This window comes from Carettochelys insculpta, chromosome 21 (genome assembly GCF_033958435.1).
Source record: "Carettochelys insculpta isolate YL-2023 chromosome 21, ASM3395843v1, whole genome shotgun sequence".
Classification (NCBI taxonomy): domain Eukaryota; kingdom Metazoa; phylum Chordata; order Testudines; family Carettochelyidae; genus Carettochelys; species Carettochelys insculpta.
This window is the reverse complement of record NC_134157.1, coordinates 20,302,072-20,321,161: the sequence shown is the minus strand read 5'-3', so window position 1 is coordinate 20,321,161 and position 19,090 is coordinate 20,302,072. Positions and strand designations below refer to the sequence as shown.

The 19,090-nt window shown below is 47.4% G+C and overlaps 1 protein-coding gene across 3 annotated transcripts in view; it reads left to right on the top strand.

The window, feature by feature from the left end:
• The first annotated feature begins 511 nt into the window (after positions 1–511).
• Positions 512–19,090, top strand: part of KCNT1 (potassium sodium-activated channel subfamily T member 1) — a 200,829-nt gene continuing 182,250 nt past the window's right edge. For all 3 annotated transcript variants that reach the window (XM_075015825.1, XM_075015826.1, XM_075015824.1), the window contains exons 1-2: positions 512–650; positions 1,527–1,609. In XM_075015825.1, the coding sequence (XP_074871926.1) occupies positions 1,581–1,609 (29 nt within the window). In that variant the 5' untranslated portion in view covers positions 512–650; positions 1,527–1,580. The remainder of the gene's footprint in view (positions 651–1,526; positions 1,610–19,090) is intronic.

Below are 19,090 nucleotides of genomic sequence, written 5' to 3'. Positions count from 1 at the left end.
GAAAAAGAGGAGCAAGGCAGGATTACTCAGTCACTGTATTCTCTCCCAAGGTCTGTCTCAAATGCTGTCTTTCATGTGCCTCTGTGTGTCCCTATCCATTTTTGGCTCCTCTTTGTGCACCAGTAATGGGATTAAAAGCCCATTGCAGTGATATATCTCCAGGGTGTTTGCTCTGCGAGATTCTTTCAATGAGAAGCCAAGGAGTTAATAGTAAGTGTGCTTGTAAACTATGTAATGCCCACGAACATCCTGCTCAGCACTCCCTGGCACCCAGAAGCAAGAAGTAACCTACATTTTGCCTTCCTGTCTCATGGGAGATGTAAATGTTTGTACAGTGAGGCAGTCAGCGCACTCCACTGGCTGGCTGTCTCCTCTGGGCTGGAAACTCTCTTCCCTTTCTTGCCCATATAAGGGAACCTGGGTAAGTTGTGCAGAGGACTGAGCAGCCGCAAGGAAGGGCTCACTCAAAAATAACCCGCACAAGTATAAATCAGAGTGAGAGGATGACTCACGCAGTTGGAGAGCTGACTTTCCTATATGTTACCTCCCAGTGCATATGGCTTATTCCAGACGAGAAAGGTGGAACAAGACGACGCTTGTGGCAGGTGGTGAAGGCGAGACTTTTTTGGCTGCAGAAGCTGTTTAGGAAGGTTGTATCTTTGCATTAGATGTACTTAGCTTTTTTCATGTCTACTCACGTATTTTTAGTCTCTTACAGAAGGTATATGACAGTTTGTACCGAAGGATTTTGCTGATACATCTCTGGGAATATTGGATGCTACTATTTATATGCGGAGTAGACCTGCGCTCAGTTAGGAAGGATAGGATAGGGCTGGTATAGACACTAACGTTAGCTGGAGGAACAGGATGTGCTGTGGAGGAGTTCAGCTGTAGAGACAGAGTCAAACTGTTCCGAAGTCACAGTGTGAGAATGAGTTCCCAGAGCAGCAATGAGAGAGGCTTGTAAGAATGACTGGAACTGCACCTTTGAGAATGGTGCTATTGATTGCAATGGGATTTGTTTCCCCAGAGGGACAGATGAAGGTGAGATTCAAACATGTGCTAGGTTTTCACCTTCTTGGGTTTGGCTTGGTTTCATGAAGTGAGTTTAGGTGATCTAAAGCTGCCTTGAGTTGACCCTCTATCAATAGCAAAGTGCCCTTTCACTGTGCTTAACCCTCATTCAGAGGCCGGATTCTAGGAGGCAGAAGGCAGTTTTCTTTTATGATCTTCTCTTTTTCGGTCTCTGATGTATGTGTTTACGAATTCAGGCTGTGGTTGGCTTTTTCCTCTTGGCCGCCATGAGCTCTACGGCGACCCACTACATTAATTTCGCATCGACCATAAAACACACTCTTGGTCATTAGTGGGCAGGGTGGATTCAAAGCAGGGTCCTTCAGGTAAAATGCTCCATACCTCATTAGGCAGGTTTCCTGCTCAGCCAAGCAAGGCTAATTATGGACCTGAGGAAGAAGTTTGCCTGCTCTCTTAGTGGTTGTTTTCTGTGACCCCACCCCATCACACAGGGGAATGAAAGACCCAAGACGTTTTAGGAGAAGAGGGCGCCCTCCTGACCCGACATGCCTGTCTTTGCCAGCCTGGGTTTTAGGTAAGTACTCTTGGGTAACTGTGTACAGAGATCAAACATTGGCAGGGTCCTTCCTTGCTCCATCCTCTTATTTGTGGAACAGCAAGGAAATGATCCTGCAGCTCCCCTGCAAATCACTGTTCCCTTTGTTGACATGGCAGGGTTAGACCAGGAATGCTTTGTGTTCTTGAGCCCTTATCTAAACTATGTCCCCCAGTCTTTAAGTCTCAAGTCTTTAAGTCAAGAATGACCATCTTTCTGAAAGATCTGCTATAGTTCAAACAGAAACTATGGACTTGATGCAGAAATTACTGGGAGATGGTCTTTAAATAGATTCTGGTGCCCTGTTCTCTAGACCACTTAGCCTCCAGTACTTGGTACTTTAGTCAGATTATTTATCTAAATTGGAATTGGTTCTGTGTCAAGAGCCCGAGTGTTAGGCAGGACAAAGCAGCTTTTTTTGTAGGTTCATGCATGTAAGTGAAGGATAGTTTGGAAAGTATCCCTTTTCCCTCTGCTGTGGTGTCTGGGATTTTCAACGAGATACAGGTGTTTCCTGGGAAGCCAGCCTTCTTTCACTAAGGTGTATTATACATTCTGGGGCATAATGCAGCTGGTCTTGCATAGATTATGAAAAGCATATATAGTTCAGATGAAGGCACGCTCCCTGGTGTGTGTTTGGCATTTTCAGAGTGGGACAAAGTCAATTTGGCAGAACTTGCACTGAATTAAACACTGTTATTTCCAGTGCTTTTTTTTTTGTGCCAGTACTTGCTGGTACTGAGTACTGGCTACTCAGCAGCCCCAGCTGCAGGACTGGCCAGGGAGTGGTGGAGGTGGTGATGGTGGTAAGCCATCTGAATACTGGCTTCTCTCTCTCTCTTTTACAAAAAAGGACTGGTTATTTCTTAGTAACTAGCTGTTTATTCCAGGCTGAACTACCTACTTGCACCTTAAAAATACATGTCAGCTTCTCTTTCTTTTGGCCTGGGATTCTGCATTTCAGTTTTTGGAATGGAATCTTGGCTTCTTCTTGCTTCAGAAATAATTGCAACCTAGGGGATTATCTGTCAAGGATGCCACAAAATTATAAGGTCACTCATTGCAGAAGTGTGCTTGTAAATCCGAGATAAAGAGGATTTATGGTCCTTTCTGCTTGAGCTGGTTTTCTCAGTCATGCCTAAGACCCCTTGAACCATCTGATATTGATGTGGCAGCGAGCTTGCCAGTAGATGGGGATATTAAGGCTGGAAAGGGAGTACCTCCTAAGAAGCATGTATATCTCTGGGATAGAGTTTCTGAGGCTTCCCTCTGATTGATTTATGTGACTGGTATGTGCTCCACTGCGTTACACGTATTGGCTAGAAGACTGGGTTCCAGAATGGTCTTGCAGCAGCTTCAGTAAAGGAATGGCAAGGTAGGATGCTGCCGCTTCTCCAAGTGGTTATATTTAGGGCCCTACCAAATTCATTCGTGGCCCTGAAAAATGTGTCATGGACCATGAAATCTGGTCTTTTGTGGGCTTTCACCTGTACTACAGAGATTTCATGGGGGAGGCCAGTGTTTCTCAAACTGGGGATTCTGACCCAAAAGGCAGTTGTTTTTGTGTTGCTCTCGGAGGTGGGTGGCTGGAGAGTGGCAGCTATTGGTGGGATTGCTGGTCGTGGAGGGGGAAAGGGGCAATTGCAGTGGCTGTGGCTGGAGCTCCAGTTCCCTTTGAACTGCTGCGAAAGTGTTGCTTTGGCAGTGTGCAGCTGTCGGGGCGTGCAGGGAGGGCATGGAGCAAGCACCATGGTCTGAGTGGTGGTGAGAGCTGACTGCTCTTGGCCCTGCCCCTTCCAGGGCATGAAGCTGGACCCTCCTCCCACCTTGCCCCGTGGCCTGTGTCAGCTGTTGGCACCACTGGTTATTGGCCAGGCACTCAGCTCTGCAAGCAATGCTCAGCAGCAGCTGCTGTCTGAGAGCCCAGCTCTTCGGGCAGCAGCACAAAAGTAAAGGTGGCAATAGCATAATATGCCTTCCTTCTGCACTGCTGCTACATCTTCCTTTAGAGCTGGGCTCACAGCCAGCAGCCACCATTCACCCGTGGCTGGTGACATGACCCAGCTCTGAAGGAAGCACCACTGACCGCAGTAGCTCAGAAATAAGGGCAGCAGTACTGCAACCTCCCTACGATAACCTTGCTGCTGATCTACCAAGCCCCCAACTCCTTTTTGGGTCAGGTGCCCAACAACCCTCTGAAATTTCAGATTTAATTCACTGAAATAATGAAATTTACAATTTTAAAAATGCCATGACTGTGAAATTGACCAAAGTAGACTGTGAATTTGTCAGGGCTCTCATTATTGGCCATATTTATATTTTACACACTCTCCATTCTTCATGACAGTGACCTCTTCCACTCCTGGTCTTCAAGGGCTGCCTGGGATTCCTTTTGGAGTCCAATAGTGCTGCTTTAAAATCAGTCTGAGAGGTTGCTGGAGTGCTGACTGACCCATTCATTCTTCTCCTGCAGCTTCCAGGCTTTACATATAGGTTGGAGAGCCAGACTCCCACCTCTTCCTAGCTTTGTTCCTTGCTGTAAATCTGAACACACATGCCTGGGCAGGGAAAGCACTTCCCCATTCCATTTCCCTCTATTATTCACTGACGTTCAGTGCCCTTTGCTTATTAGAACAGGTCGCACATGAGATCTGCAACTTAGAGACATTGACATGATGCTCCTTGCCCCCATCTGTACATGCTGACAGAGAGAGACAAGCCTGTTGAGTGGGACAGAAACACTGCGCCAGGGCCAGAGACAGCAGGTTTGCAGAAATTTTGATGTTACCCAGGATGCTTGGAGCCCAAGCCCTTCCCCCATCCAAACTCTGCCCCCCACGTCCACTACCTGCTGAAAGCTCTGAGAGGGAGTTAGTTTAGCAGGCTTCCTGCTTCTGATCTACTCAGTTTTTTGCTATTGGTTTTTGAATTTTGGGCTAACTGTTCTTCATATTGATTTTTGGCCTCTTCCTATATTATTACAGTTCTTTGCCAGAGCTACTACCTGCATTCTCTTGTTACTCCTAGAGCTGATCCTGTCTTGATCATTCCTTTTTAACTAGGCAGTTTTGGTCTTAGCTTAAAGCATGTTAAGTGTATTTGGTTCTCTGCCACTCTAGATTCTGCCTCCAAGCTCCCTTGTTAAACTCCAGTTAGTGGTCCTTTTGTTTCTTATCTTCTGACTGGAGTGTACCGGATAATGCTGCACCTCCTCCTTTGTCTGCAGTCCAGAGGTGTCACCTGGTCACCAGGTTACCCTCAGCAGGAGCCCCACACCCTCTGTGAGCCCCTCCCCCCACACACGCATCCCCCACTACATCACACCTGGTCTTTATGTTTTGAAAAGAGCTAATACAAACCTATTGGCTTCAGTACAAACCAGATGCCGTGCTGAGAACAAAGGCCCTTTGCAGGAGGGCACCATGCACTGCACTGGTCTCTAGCTGCTCAAGAGGGCCTGGTCCCAGAGCCCCAGTGCTGTGCACTGGGCAGCCTGCATTTCAATGGGTGGGCTTTCAGTTCACCAAAAAGCAGATTTATTTTAACACAGAAGTGGTGCTTGTGGGTCAGGCCTTTCCTGGATGTGTTACTAGCCTGTAGCTTTGCTTTGAGTTGTGAATGCCTCCAGTTAGCAGCTAAGTGCCAGAAAACACCCAGTCTGTAGAGAACAACCAGAAGTCTTGTGGCACCTTATAGACTAACAGATATTTTGGAGCATGAACTTTCGTGGGCAAAGACCTGCTTCATCAGATGCATGACTGGGATGGGGGGTGGGGTTTCACAGGAGTATTTAAAGAGTGGGGTCCCAGTAAGAGGGAGGGCCAGAGCTGACAAGGTCTATTCAAAAAGGTGGAAGTGGCCCAGTATCAGCAGTACTTATCAAAAGAGCTTATCACCAGCCACTACAAATCACAAACCAGTGACTCTAGGCCTGGAACCAGCTCCTGCAGCGGTCCTCACTGCCAGCTCTGCTCACATATCTACACCAGTGACATCATCACAGGACCTAACACCCACTATATCATCAGGGGCTCCTTTACCTGCACATCTACTAATATAAAATATACCGTCATGTGCCAGCAATGCCCCACTGCAATCTACATTGGACAAACTGGACAGTCTCTCCATAAAAGAATAAATGGACATAAATCAGACATCAGGAACGGTAATGTACATAAGCCTGCAGGAGAACACTTCAATCTCTCTGAACACTCAGTGGCAGATATAAGGGTGACAGTCCTGAAACAAAAAAATTTCAAAAATCAAGTGGAGAGAGAAATCTGTGAGCTGCAACTTATTTGCAAATTTGCAGTTTACAAAGGCAGCTTCTCTGCCCTGGGTGTTAGGATCTCCCCATTAGACTCTGACAAAGGCTCATATCCACGTCTGATCTGACTTGTTTTTTCCTCTTTTGATAAGTATTGTTGATACTGGGCCATTTCCACCTTTTTGAATAGACCTTGTCAGCTCTGGCCCTCCCTCTTACTGGGACCCCACTCTTTAAATACCCTTCTGAGACCACCCCCCCACTCATGCATCTGACGAAGCAGGTCTTTGCCCATGAAAGCTTATGCTCCAAAATACCTGTTAGTCTATAAGGTGCCACAGGACTTCTTGTTGTTCTCGAAGCTACAGACTAACATGGCCACCTCTCTGATACCAGTCTATAGAGGTCATTGTTGATTAAGGCCCTGATCCTTCAATGAGGTCTGCATGTGCTGACTTAGCATTAACTTCAGAGGGGTTGCATATGGGCAGAGGGATCCTTGCAGGACTGGAGATCCAGTGGGGCCCTTTGGTGACTCAAACATGTATCACTTTTGATGCTGTTTGTATTTTGGTTATAGATGATCTACAGAATATCCACCGTGACAGTCTTATCCAGGGATATGACCAAGGAGAACTGATGTGCGGGGAGGTGTCGGAGCAATTTATACCAGAGTGACCCTCTCTATGCAGATCTGTAACACAATGAGCTGAGTGAATTGTGCCAGGAACATTTTAGTCCCAGGGCAGGTCACTAATTGGTTCAATTTTAATTGGCTCTAATTAGCTTGCTTGCAAGCTGTCTCTACTCCGGCTGAGTTCCACTCAGCTGCAAAAATGAAAACATCGGAGAAGTCCCTTCCAATCTGACCAAGGAGGGTGAAACACACAGGCATATGAAGAAAAGTGGCCATAGGAAAATATGGCTGCATGAACCGATCAGTTAAATTGCATTGAACTACATTTGCATATTTATACAATAGACTATAATGATTGTGAATGAACCATTATGTGCTATTGTACACCTGTCATTCTGATCAACTGTATTAGGCACTTGCTTCACGCTGTCATTAACTTTCCTGGGAGGTTGAGGTTTGGATGATTGGCTGGTAATTTAACAGTACACAGAGGAGATCGTGTCCTTCAATGGCTAGTGCATTGGGCCAGAAGTCAGGAGACCTGGGGTCTCTTCACAGCTGTTGCACTGTGTGCGTCCTTGGGCAACTGTTCATGCACTAGTTTCACTTTTAGGCTCCAGGGTCCCTGGGAGAGAGCCATGTTTTGTGCAGCACCCAGCATGATGAGAGCCCAGTCCTGGTAGATATCTTTGGGCAATATGGTCACAGGTTATCTATATAAAATATACAGAGTGGAAAAGTTCTGATTCAAATGCCTCCAAAGCTCAGTCATTTGGCTCCATCTCTCTAATGCAAGAAATTAACTGACTCCTTCTTCCCTTCCCAGACTGTCTTCAGATAACATGATGGGCCTGGACCACAAATGCCATGAGGCTGAGAATTAAAACAGCAACTCCAGAACTTCAGCAGGGCAGGAAATTGAATCCAGGAACCCCCATATCACTGGGGTTAACCTTTAGACCTTTCTCTCCTACTAAGAAATGCTTCTGAGCATAGGCTGAAACCGAGTTGTTTACTGTTCAGGAGGCTTTTCATAATTGCTCTTATCCTGTTTGCTAATTACCAAAGCCCCTTGGGTATGCATCTTGAAGTAGTCGCAGGACAACACCCGCAACTTCCATTAAGGACCAGGTGCTCCCTAGTTTATATTTCCACCCCTCCCGCAATATCTGCTCCAGTGCTGCCTAATGCTTCTTATCCATCCACAGAACAACTGTCTTTTCCCCCAAAGGGGCATTAATCTGCTCTCTGTAAGTGTTCCTTCGGTGTGGGATCGGAGCTGCACCGAGCCTTTGAAGGGAGATGGGGGTGGTGCAAGCATCCAGCCTGTAAATATACCTGAACTCTGCTGTGAGCAGCTACCACTATCTCTGCAGCAATTATACAGGTACTGCTGAGGCTGGAGACTCTTGCAGATCTCCCATGTTGGGATCTCCTTAAGGAGGTGGCTAATGCTATGAGCCCCTCTCCCTTGGCACGTCTAGTGAGGTTAGCTGTGATAATGAGGGGAATTCGCCCTAATGCTGCTGGGCACAAGCGGGGGCAGGAAGGCATCTTGCACGCGGTCACAGCGCTGCATAATGGTTTTGCACCTAAGCAGTTCCACCTGGGTGCCTGCGTGCAGGTGCCTCTTCCCAGGCACTTCTTAGGCTGCCCTGAGGGGTTAGTATTGGAGGGGTGGGAGCCAGTCAGCAGAAAGGACAGAGCAGCTAGAGTTCAGCCTGCTGACTTCAGTGGTGTCGGAGTTTGAGTCTTTTGGGGAACGGCAGAGCCACACCCTTTTTCTCTCCTCTTTTCTGCGTGCCTCACAGCTTCTGCCGCTGCTGCCCCCCAGCATCTGCCTGTGCGGTCTGGAGAGAACTCTCTTCCCTGATTTCTCCCAAGCGCCTGGGTCATTCACCTCTTTTAAACGACTTTGGGTTGGTCTACACTAGGCAGGTAAGTTGATTACAGATACACAAGTCTAGCTCAGGCAATTGCGTAGCTAGAAGCGACTTATCTGTAATCGACTTACCTGGCTGTCCTCACTGAGGAAGGTTGGAGGGAGCATTTCTCCCCTACTCCTCACAATAGCAAGACCTACAGGGGTCGACTGATAGGTCTATTTCATGTGTCAGAAGACAGGATACTGGGCTAGATGGACTTTGATCTCACCCAGTATGGCCATTCTTATATCCATAGTGGCAGCAGAAGGGACTTTTTAAGGCTAAATAGGCAAATAAAAAGTATCAGAAAGGCAGCCATGTTAGTCTGTATCTGCAAAATCAGCAAGGAGTCCTGTGGCACCTTCAAGCTAAGATTTATTTGGGCAGCCGCTTTCATGGGCACAAATCCATTTCAAGAGATGCGAAGAAGGTGCATCTGACAAAATGGGTCTTTGCCCACGAAAGCTTCTGCCCAAATACATGTGTTAGTCTTTAAGGTGCCACAGGCACATAAAATGTATGTCAAAGGCAGGAATGAAAAGAGGGCTTATCTATTACACAGCCTTGAATGAGCATTTGGAATGAATGGAGGTTGATCGAGGATAATAGAGTGGCCTAAGCCAAACAGACAGGAAAATTATACATGGTGTTTCCAACACAGAAAGGCCATATCTATGTTCCTCGGAAGATCGACCTGCTCAGGGTTGATCTTCTGGGGTTCAATTTCATGCATTTGGTCGGAATGAGCTGATGGGAATAAGGGGACTTCGAAGAAGGTGGGGTGCTTTCGAAAAGGAGCCCCTTCGGGACAAGCCGCGTGGCAGCGAGGCGCGTCAGTTTTGAAGTGCCGCGGCTGCCTGCATGCTAATGAAGCGCTGAATATGCATTTCAGCGCTTCATTAGTAAACTTCGAAATGGCCATTTGCATGGCCATTTCAAAGTTTGGGGCTAGTGTAGACACGGCCGATGTGTGGAAACCCCTCCCCTTTTTTTTGTTGTTGTTTTAAACTTGCTGCTTATTTTATTTGACCCCCCTACCTCTTATGTTATGAGAAATGACATATAATGCTTCCTTTTTCACCTTCTCCACCCCAAGCATGATTTTATAGACCTTTATCATATCCCACTTTGGTCATCTCTTTTCCAAAGTAAAACATCCCAGGGTTGGGGTTAAGGGACTGGTTGCAGTGGTGAGCCACAGCCAGGGCCAGCACAGGGTGGCCATAGACAGGGCATTCATCTTCCCTGGTCCAGCAAAACTCCTTATTTGGACCAGGGAGGGGCGACCTGTATTGACATCATAGGAGCTGACTCCATGGGTGCTCTGGGGCTGGAGCAGGGGAAAATTAGAGGGTGCTGAGCACACAGAGATGTCCAGGAAGCCCTCTCACATCTTGTCCCCCATGGCCCGGCTGAACTACCCCTCTCACACCATCCCAGTGCTTCCCGAGCATTGAACTGCTGATTTGTGGAAGTTTTGAAACTTTTGAGAAGGGGGAGGTGGGGGAGCAGGAGCAGGGATGGGGAGAGCTTGTGGGATGAGGCGAGGCAGGGGCTTGGAGAAGGGGGCGGAATGATGGAGGTGGGGCAGAACAGGGGTGAGAAGAGGCTGCACAGAGGTGGTAGTTTGCGGGGGGTAGGGGTGGAGTGAGGACAGGGCCTGGCATGGAGGTGGGGTGTCGAACACCAGAGGGGAAGTCAGTGCCTATGACTTCCTTTCACTCGGTTATTTAGTTGGGGTTGATCCTGCTTTGGGCAGGGGGCTGGACTCGATGACCTCCTGAGGTCCCTTCCAGCCCTAGGATTCTATGATTCTATGATTACTGGCTGTGTGAACAACAAGAAGTCTTGTGCCACCTTATAAACTAACAGATATTTTGGAGCATAAGCTTTCATGGGCAAAGACCTGCTTCGTCAGATGCATGAGTGGTGGGGTGGTCTCAGAAGGGTATTTAAAGAGTGGGGTCCCAGTAAGAGGGAGGGCCAGAGCTGACAAGGTCTATTCAAAAAGGTGGAAATGGACCAGTATCAACAGTACTTATCAAAAGAGGAAAAAGCAAAGTCAGATCAGACAGGGGGATGTGAGCCTTTGTCAGAGTCTAATGGGGAGCTAATAGCTATTGATACTGGGCCATTTCCTCCTTGCTGAATAGACCTTGTCAGCTCTGGCCCTCCCTCTTACTGGGACCCCACTCTTTAAATACCCCCCTGAAGTCCCCCCCCACTCATGCATCTATGTCTATGTCCACAAAAGCTTATGCTCCAAAATATCTGTTAGTCTATAAGGTGTCACAAGACTTCTTGTTGTTCTTGAAGCTACAGACTAACACGGCCACCTCTCTGATGCTTGGTTCTGTGAAGGATTTTGAGATGAGGGTGTTGTAATGCTGTGGTGCTGGATGTGTCAATCACTAAATGACAGGTTCTAGGGAGGTGCATTTTGTCATCAGGAGTGATTGCATGGTGAGCTGGGGAGGAAGGATGCCTGTGGGGGATAAAGCACTGGGCTGGGATCCAGGTGGTTCTCGTTTCACCAGAGGTTTCTCTGGACAATTCTGGTGCCTCATGTTTCTCCCTGCAAAATGGCCCTGCTGAGCTGGGGTGGCGACAGCTGTTCCGGAGAGAAGTGGGAGGTGACCAGCTCCACAGCCTGGATGGAGCAGGTCCTAAGGAGTTCAGCCCTCAGCATTATTGCCTAGACCGGGGCACTGGCTGACCCCCCTCACAGCAGTGTGGAGCAGCACTGCCATGGCAATTCAGAGGCCCAGACCTCCAGTCTTTGTTGCTGCTACTTGAGACCTGGGGCCCTTCGAAAGGCTGGGCCTGAGGGTTGCTTCCTCCCTACCCTGGGCAGGCCTGGTGGTGAGATGTTCTTCCCTCATAGGGCCTTTGGGAGAGAAAATCCCCAAGTGCTGTGGAGATGCTCGGGTACAATGACATCAGGGCTGATGAAGTTCCTCGGCAGATCCTAATTGCCGCAACAGTGCAGTAAATTACCTTATCACTTGGACAGTAGGTGTCCCTGAAGAATGAGTGCATTACTTCTCCTGAAGTGTGCAAGGGGCTAAGCTTAGTAGCTTTTAATATTCAGCCCTAATTATGGCTCTTTAAATATTTCAAGATTTCTGCTAATAGAGCGCAGGCGGCAGCAGTCGCATGGAGGCACGGGTGGACTTCTCTGCAGCTCCATGGTCATCAGCAAATCCCTCTTTCAATCTGCACCTTTCTATTGTTTCACCCTCCTTAACAGATGCAGAATGTACGAATTGGGCAGGAGGCAGGAGAGCCACCGTTGTTTTAATTGCCCGGTGGAGTTGCCTTAGAGGGTGCTGGATTTCCTCCGATACCCCCACCCCCTTCTTGTTTGTAATCTATCCGTGTGGCTTGAAAATCCTGGCACTTTTCAGGTCTAGCTAGTTTCTTAATACTATAAACTGGCTCCAGGTTCATGACAGCCCAGTGGAGAAGACATTTTTCCTTCCCTTTTAAGTATTATTTTGGAAGCCATGGGTATTGGCTGCTGATGCTCTTCCATGGCTTGCATATAAGTTCTGACAAGCTGGAGCTGGCCACACTGCCTTCATCAGAACAGCCCTTCCCAATATGCTCCGGCATACAGGCATCGGGGGCGGGGAGGCTGCTGACCACTGTGTGATGCTTGGATCTGGGCTGTGTGGATTCAGAGCTTTGTACCCTGCGAATGAATTCCATATGGCTGCTGGCAGCCCAGAGCGTTCCGCACGGCATTCTGCGTTCTGGCTCCTGCGCCTGCAAGTACCACCGCTGGGCTTGACTTCTGTGCACGCTCTGCACCAGAGAGCTGTCTGAGCCCCAGCTGCCTTGCCACTGACGCACCTGATGCCGACACCTCTGCTCAGACAGCCTTTGTGCTCCCATGTCGGCCATGCCGTGCAGTGTCCAGAACTTGCTGGGTGATGGGAGAAGAGGCAAATTCTGGATCTTGGCAGAGAAACTGGTAGGAGAGAAGTAAATTTCTCCTCTCCACAAACAGCTGCAACTGTCAACACACAGAGCCCTGCCTGGCACTGGAGGCTGCTAGGGCCATCAGGCAGTGAGGAGAAGACTGTGGAATGCATTCCTGTGCTTCAGTGCTCTGCCGTGCTGTGGGACAGCAATAGAAGCCCACAAAGCGGGATAGCTACAGCACAGCTCAGGGCTCCAGCTACCGGAGGAGCTCCAGGCACATGGAGACTGCAGTTTTCATTCTGCACAACGAAAAGGGAGGTGGAAGAACATGTCCCACCAAGACCGTGACAGAGAAGACCTCCGTGTGCCCAAAATGACTGAAAGGAATTTTTCCCTGTGCAGTGAGCCCTGTGGAAATATCAATCCCAGAAAGCTGCCGAGGTCAGTGTCTTTCTAAGTGACATGCTGGGGATAAGCTGTAGCTGCCTCAGGTTTTACATTGGACTTTTCCATTCATGAGTTTTCTCTGTGTGTGCACGCACTACTTTTCTTGAGCTTCTCTGTCATGTTTAGGCTGGTGCACCCCCACTGCCTTCTGGCATGCCTGCCCTGGCTCCATTCATTGTGCAGAAGCCAGCACTGATGGCTTTAGCTAACGAATGTCACTTACACAGGAGGAGGGTGATGTCTCGGTGCCAGCTGAACAATGGGGAAGGAACGTGTTTCCCCTACGCATTTGACCACTGAGAAACCCCCCCACAGAGCTCTTGCGCAAAAGGAAGGGGGAAAAGCAACTGTAACCAGGTAACCATGAGAGCTGTGGGAGACGAAGCCAGGAACGATGCTGATTTGTATGTATCGTTTTCAACATACAGAAAATTAAAGGGGTGGGAGGGAGAATTTCCTGAGTAACTCGTTGTGCGTCAGAGAGGTCAGGGCTGATTATGACTTCTGGAGAGAGCCAGTCTGGAGAACGTACTCTTACCCAGGAGTGTGAGATAGGAGTAGGTGGAAAATGAGTGAGGCCACTGCTGTGATGATGGAGAAGAGAAACGAAGAAAGCAGCTAGTCCAGGAAGTCCCAGATTCACCGGGCTTAGTGTACCAAAGTGCTGAACATCTGCAGCTCCTCCAGGCTCTTTGAGGTGGGCTGGTGTAGCTCAGCATCTTTGGAAATCAGGCTAGGCATGTGAAGGGAGGACAGGGTTGGCGTGTTGGTGTGAATCTCATTCTATGTGCAGTTGATGTGTATCTCACTGTGGGTGCTTGCAGGATGCTGGCCTCTTTGCTTTTATACTGGAGCACCCCACAAACACCTCTCACGGGATAGGGCAGTGCCATCCTCATTTCGTCGATGGTGGGAACTGAGATCCAGGGGGAAGAAATGGTTTCCACCAAGCTTGCACATACGGACTGGCAGAGCTGAAGATGGAATGTGAGTCACTTGAGCCCAGTCCTGTGCATTTACTACAAGACCCATACTTCTTGAATGGCAGAAGTTAGAAACAAAGATAGAGAGGGGAAAGGTGACGGCATATTCCTGCTGCTGTTCAGTATCGGAACAGCCTGAGCGATCTGTGGTCCCACTGGTGTGGCTGCTGTGAGGGGAAAAACCAGAAGGGCAGTTTGTCTAGGGAACGTGTTGGCTGAAATTGACATCAAGAGCAAAAGACGGGTCACCATTTGGCACCGTAGTGCAGGGAGATACCCCACAGTGAGTGGGTGCTCTGAGAAGCCGTCTTGAAAGGCCATGGCTGCGAGGGGTGATGCAGAAGAGACTTAGAGCCTTGGAAGGAGACCCTACCTGAGGGGTCAGTCTAGTATTTCCTTCTGAGAAGACAAAGGTGGAAGACAGCCGCCTGCCTTGCAGACAAACCGGTCCGTGGTCCTTTGATTAAAAGTGGTTTTTGTGTGCATGTGCGCATGCTGGCTGCTTCTCAGAGAGGTCAGTGCAGCCGCTGTGTTCTAAAGCCGGGTCTGGCCATTCTGAGGGATACCCCAGAGATTGTCCCACGGCTCACCCAGCTATTGTGAAAGATATGCTCTCTGCACAGGGAAAGGAGAAGGCCAAGCACTGATGAAGAGTTACATGAGCTGATCTGTGATGTCAGTGGGGCTGGGGACTGCAGAGGCCCCTTGTGGCTGATGATGGGCAGTCCCAGGAGAATATTCTCCTGCCTTTTGAGGGCATTTGGACATGTCCTGAAGAGTCAGCAGCTGCTGGGAGACAGGGCCTGGAATGCCACAAGGAGGGCAGTTTGTGAATGTGGAAGTGAGCTCCTTACATCCCACCCCACCAGGCACACATTGGAAGAATGCACCTACTATGCCTAGCAGGTAGCTCCTAGCACAGCCACCCTGCCAGCCAAGCCAGCAAATCCAACCTCAACAGAGCACGGTGCTGCAGACACAAAGCCTTGTTTGTCATTGGCGGGGTCAGAGCACAGGTGGTCTGGCTCCAAACTCGGACACTTCTGCTGCTCCATCATCAGTCATGGGTGGCTAGCCTGGTCTCTCTGTGGGCTGTAGGGTGACAACAGATACCCCGCCTCCTGCCACACACGCTGTATAGAATGTGCAGAGGAAAGAAGCTGAAGCCAAAGCCAGCAGTTCTGCTTTGGCCAAGGAGATCTGGGCTGGATCAGTATTGGGAGCTTGCTTTGTGCTGGAGGTTCCCAGACTTCTTGGACGGCAGCAGATGGAAAGGGGAGGGAGCGGGGCTAGAGGATAGTACATGCTGTCCCAGTAAGATAAGGCTGGTTAAGCCTTGGTGCATTTCCGAGGGCTGTTTAGGCAGCTGCCTTAGATACAAGCCCAGAGTGGTGTTTGAAAGAAGAAACATCCCATGTTCCTTCTGTTCTCTAGTTCTCCTGGAGGGGGCCAGTACTGTAAGGTGCTCAGGGCTTTCTGCTCCCACTTTAGACTGTGTCCTGTGGAGCCAGCAGTGCCTTTATTTAATAGCAGTAAGGAGAAGGCCCTTGACACTCTCTGGGATACAGGCCCTAAATCACCGTTGCGGACTTAGGAGTATGTCCTAGCAATGCCCATGATCCTGGCAGGTGCTGAGCAACCTGCAAAGTCAAACAAATCACCGGAGTCCTCCAGGAGATGGAGTCTTTCCTCCTTTGTGTGTATTTTCTGTCCCTATTGGTAGTGCTGCCAGCAGCATAGCTGTGCATTCCCCATACAGTAAGAGAAGAGCAGAGCAGAATTTCTGCCAGCCTACGCATGAGAAATTTTATTGAAGAAAACCAAGACTGATACAGCTGTCAGCTTTCTCGTAAGTCAGACTCCAAAATATCCTCCTTGTTTACAACAGGAGGAGAATGACTGACTGACTGACTGACTGTGTCTAGCTCCAGATCTCCAGTAAAACAGATTAATTTCTCACTGATCACATTAGCTCCAGGCCAGTCATCTCCTCATTCCCAACACTTCACTGCACTGAACTGTACCCCCAGTCCCTCTGTCAGCTCATCACTGCTGGGAAGTAAGCAGACTGCGTACATTCAGAGCAAAATGGCAGTATCTCACTAATAGATGTCATAACTCATTATATTGCATGCAGCAAAAATTCGAACTTGCGCATGGTTCTGGAAGCAAGGATTGAAATTAAATAATAATAACTCCTGTTATTTTCCACTGCTGTTTGTCTATTAGGCTATAAAATATTCTTGTCTGGGGCACGTTGATTTTACAGTTCTAATAACTTGGAGTTATTTGAGCATTGGCCTGCTAGACCCAGGATTGTGAGCTCAATCCTTGAGGAGGCCATTTAGGGATTGGGGCAAATAGATGTCAGGGATGGAGCCTGGTCCTGCTAAGAGGGCAGGGGACTGGACCAGATGACCTCCCGAGGTCCCTTCCAGTTCTAGGAGATGTGTATCTCCAATTATATGCTGCAGAAATTAACTTTAAAAGCTATTTGTCTTTTGTGAATCCCAACATCTTGAAATTCCTAACTTTGTGGAAAGACAGACATAAATTCCTTATACTGATGAATGTTATGCAATGGTCCTTGTCAGGGTTATCCTTTGGTTTAGAAAGCTCTTATATTGTGTTAGTTCTCTTGTCTCCAAGAGTGAAATGCACAGACCTTGAAAGTCACTGTTTAACAAGATCTTTTCAATGGGTGGTGTGTGTGTGCATGTGAAAGGGAGAGAGAGTGAGTGGTTTTCTGGTGACCCTTCATGTAAACCAGAACAAATAGGTATGCTGTGCTCATGGGAAATATTAATCTTCCTTGTGTTTTTACAAGTACAAATTGAAACATGGACATTCAAAATGTAGCTGCTTATGTAGATTTGAACAAACACTGATACACAAATGCAAAACATAATTCTGTGTTTCCAGAGGTAATGCTATACCTGCATTGTCATTATAATCTCTTAAAGATGTATGGAGGTCAACTGTAAATATTTGCTTTGTTTTACAATGTTGGCATAGGAAGTCTCAGGCAAAGAGTGATTATTTAGAGGGGACAAAGAAGTTTTACAAAAACTAACTGAATTTTTTAAAAATTAAATTTAAGCTTTTATATTTCAAGAGAAATTTCTGTGTCCACAGCTGAAGTTTTTGTACTTTTGTACTTTCAAAACAGTTTCGGCAAGCTTAGTGTACCATGAACCCCTGATTATCTTATCTCCAGCTAGCTGTGGTCAACTACCGATTTTGTTTGACAGAAGATAGGGTCCTGCAAAGCTCTTACTTTCCATTTGGGCCTTTGATCTCCAAAGATTTTAGGGTTATCTGGTGTTGGTGCACCAGATGCTTTTTAGTCTAGGCACCGGTTCAGAGTGGCAAACACCCATATAAGTAACTTTATACCCGTGAGTAACCCCTCCATTTCTCTATCCCAGTTGAACTCAAGGGGAGTACTCACATGCAGGACTTGGGGTTTTGTTAGCTCTTTGGAATTTAAGTAGTGGGATGCTCCATTTCTGCATAGCCCAGTGTGTGGGCTTGGAGCCTAAACAGTCTGTATGCTCTCTAGGGAACATATGGCATCTTCTTTTAAACAGGAACTTGTTCAATGGAATTCGCCCTTTACTCTGCAGTTGGTGTTGTAATCTTCCATGACTTAAAAGAGAGCTTTGACTCCTGTTTTTGTGTGCACCATCATAGGTAGAGATGAAAAATTCAGTACCCCTGGATATTTCCCTTAGCATCTGTTCTACTGGCAAAAGCCTGGCCCCATTGTCATCAATGAGGTTTTCTATTGGGTTCATGGAGAGGGGGAGGGTGGCGCAGGATTTCACCCTATAATTATTAAACAGAGAGAGGATGTGGCCCAAGAAATATTCCCCAAACAGGATAGTATCAGCTTGGGGCTTTGCCATTAAATTGTAATTAGATCACTCCTTACATTGTGAGATAAAAGATGTTGGAACAATGTCTACTCTGATGCCAGTGTAAATCCAGAGGGACTCCTTGATTTCAGTGGAATTTGGCTTGGCTTCTTACTTCAATCAATTTCAATACACTAGGCCAAATTCTGAATCAGTTTATACCCCCTACATAACCCTACTGAGGCCCAAGGTGCAGAGTGCAAGTTGGTATAGATTTTGGCTTTCATTGTGTGCAACAGGTAAAAAGAGTTCAACTGCCCTTGTTTACAGAGGCATATAATTAAAGGATAGCACTTGCTGTCATAAATGCAGTCAGTAAGACATTGAGCTATAGTGCTGAGAAATGAGTTCAATTAACTTTTTGGGCTGCATTCTGCAGAAATATAAGGGATTTGCTCCTCTACAACCTTAAGAACTGTGGCATATAGTAGTCCTATAATTGAGTAAACAGGCAAGTTGTCTTAGAGGATTCTGAGCTACTGCTGGCATAAAACAAGGTTGTGAGAGAGTGTGAAGGTGTAGTGCATTTCTGCACCTTGTCAGCCATCCCAGCCAAAAATCAGCTGTCTTGTTATATATGCTTATTTGGAGCCACGTGCTTGGGGTTCTGTTGTATTCCTATATGTTACATATCCTGTGACCCCAGAACCTGAACCAAAGACTACGGGAGTTTCTCTTTTAACTTCTGCGCACTTTGGATCAGTTGGTAAATGCAAAATAATGCATATTGGAAAACCCCATAATTCCTAGTATCAGAGAGGTAGCTGTGTTAGTCTGTATCTTTGAGAACAACAAGAAGTCCTGTGGCACCTTATAGACTAACAGATGTTTAAATATCTGTTAGTCTGTAAGGTGCCACAGGACTTCTGGTTGTTCCCATAATTCCAAATATATGTATAAAATGGTGGGGATGAAATTAACTATTACCACTTGAGAGATAGAGAGATCTCAGAGTCATTATGGATTGTTCTTTGAAAGCATCCACTCAATGCACAGCAGCAGTCAATAAAGCAGACAATGTTAGGAATCGTTACAAAAGGGCCAGAGAATAAAACAGATTATTTTGTTGCTGCTATATAAACCCATGGTACAACTCCCTCTTGAGTAGTGCATGCAGATGTGGTCGTCTCATCTCATAAAAGATAGCTAGCAAAAGTTCAGAAAAGAGACAAAAGTGATTGGGGGTTTGGAACAGCTGCCATCTGAGGAGAGATTAAAAAGTGTGGGACCTTTCAGCTGAGGAAACAGGAGTGAGTGGGGATATGATAGAGGTCTATCAAATCATGACTAGTGGTGAAGAGTAAATACTGTAAGAAGGAAAAAACTATTTACTTTTTCCCATAACACAAGAGCTAGG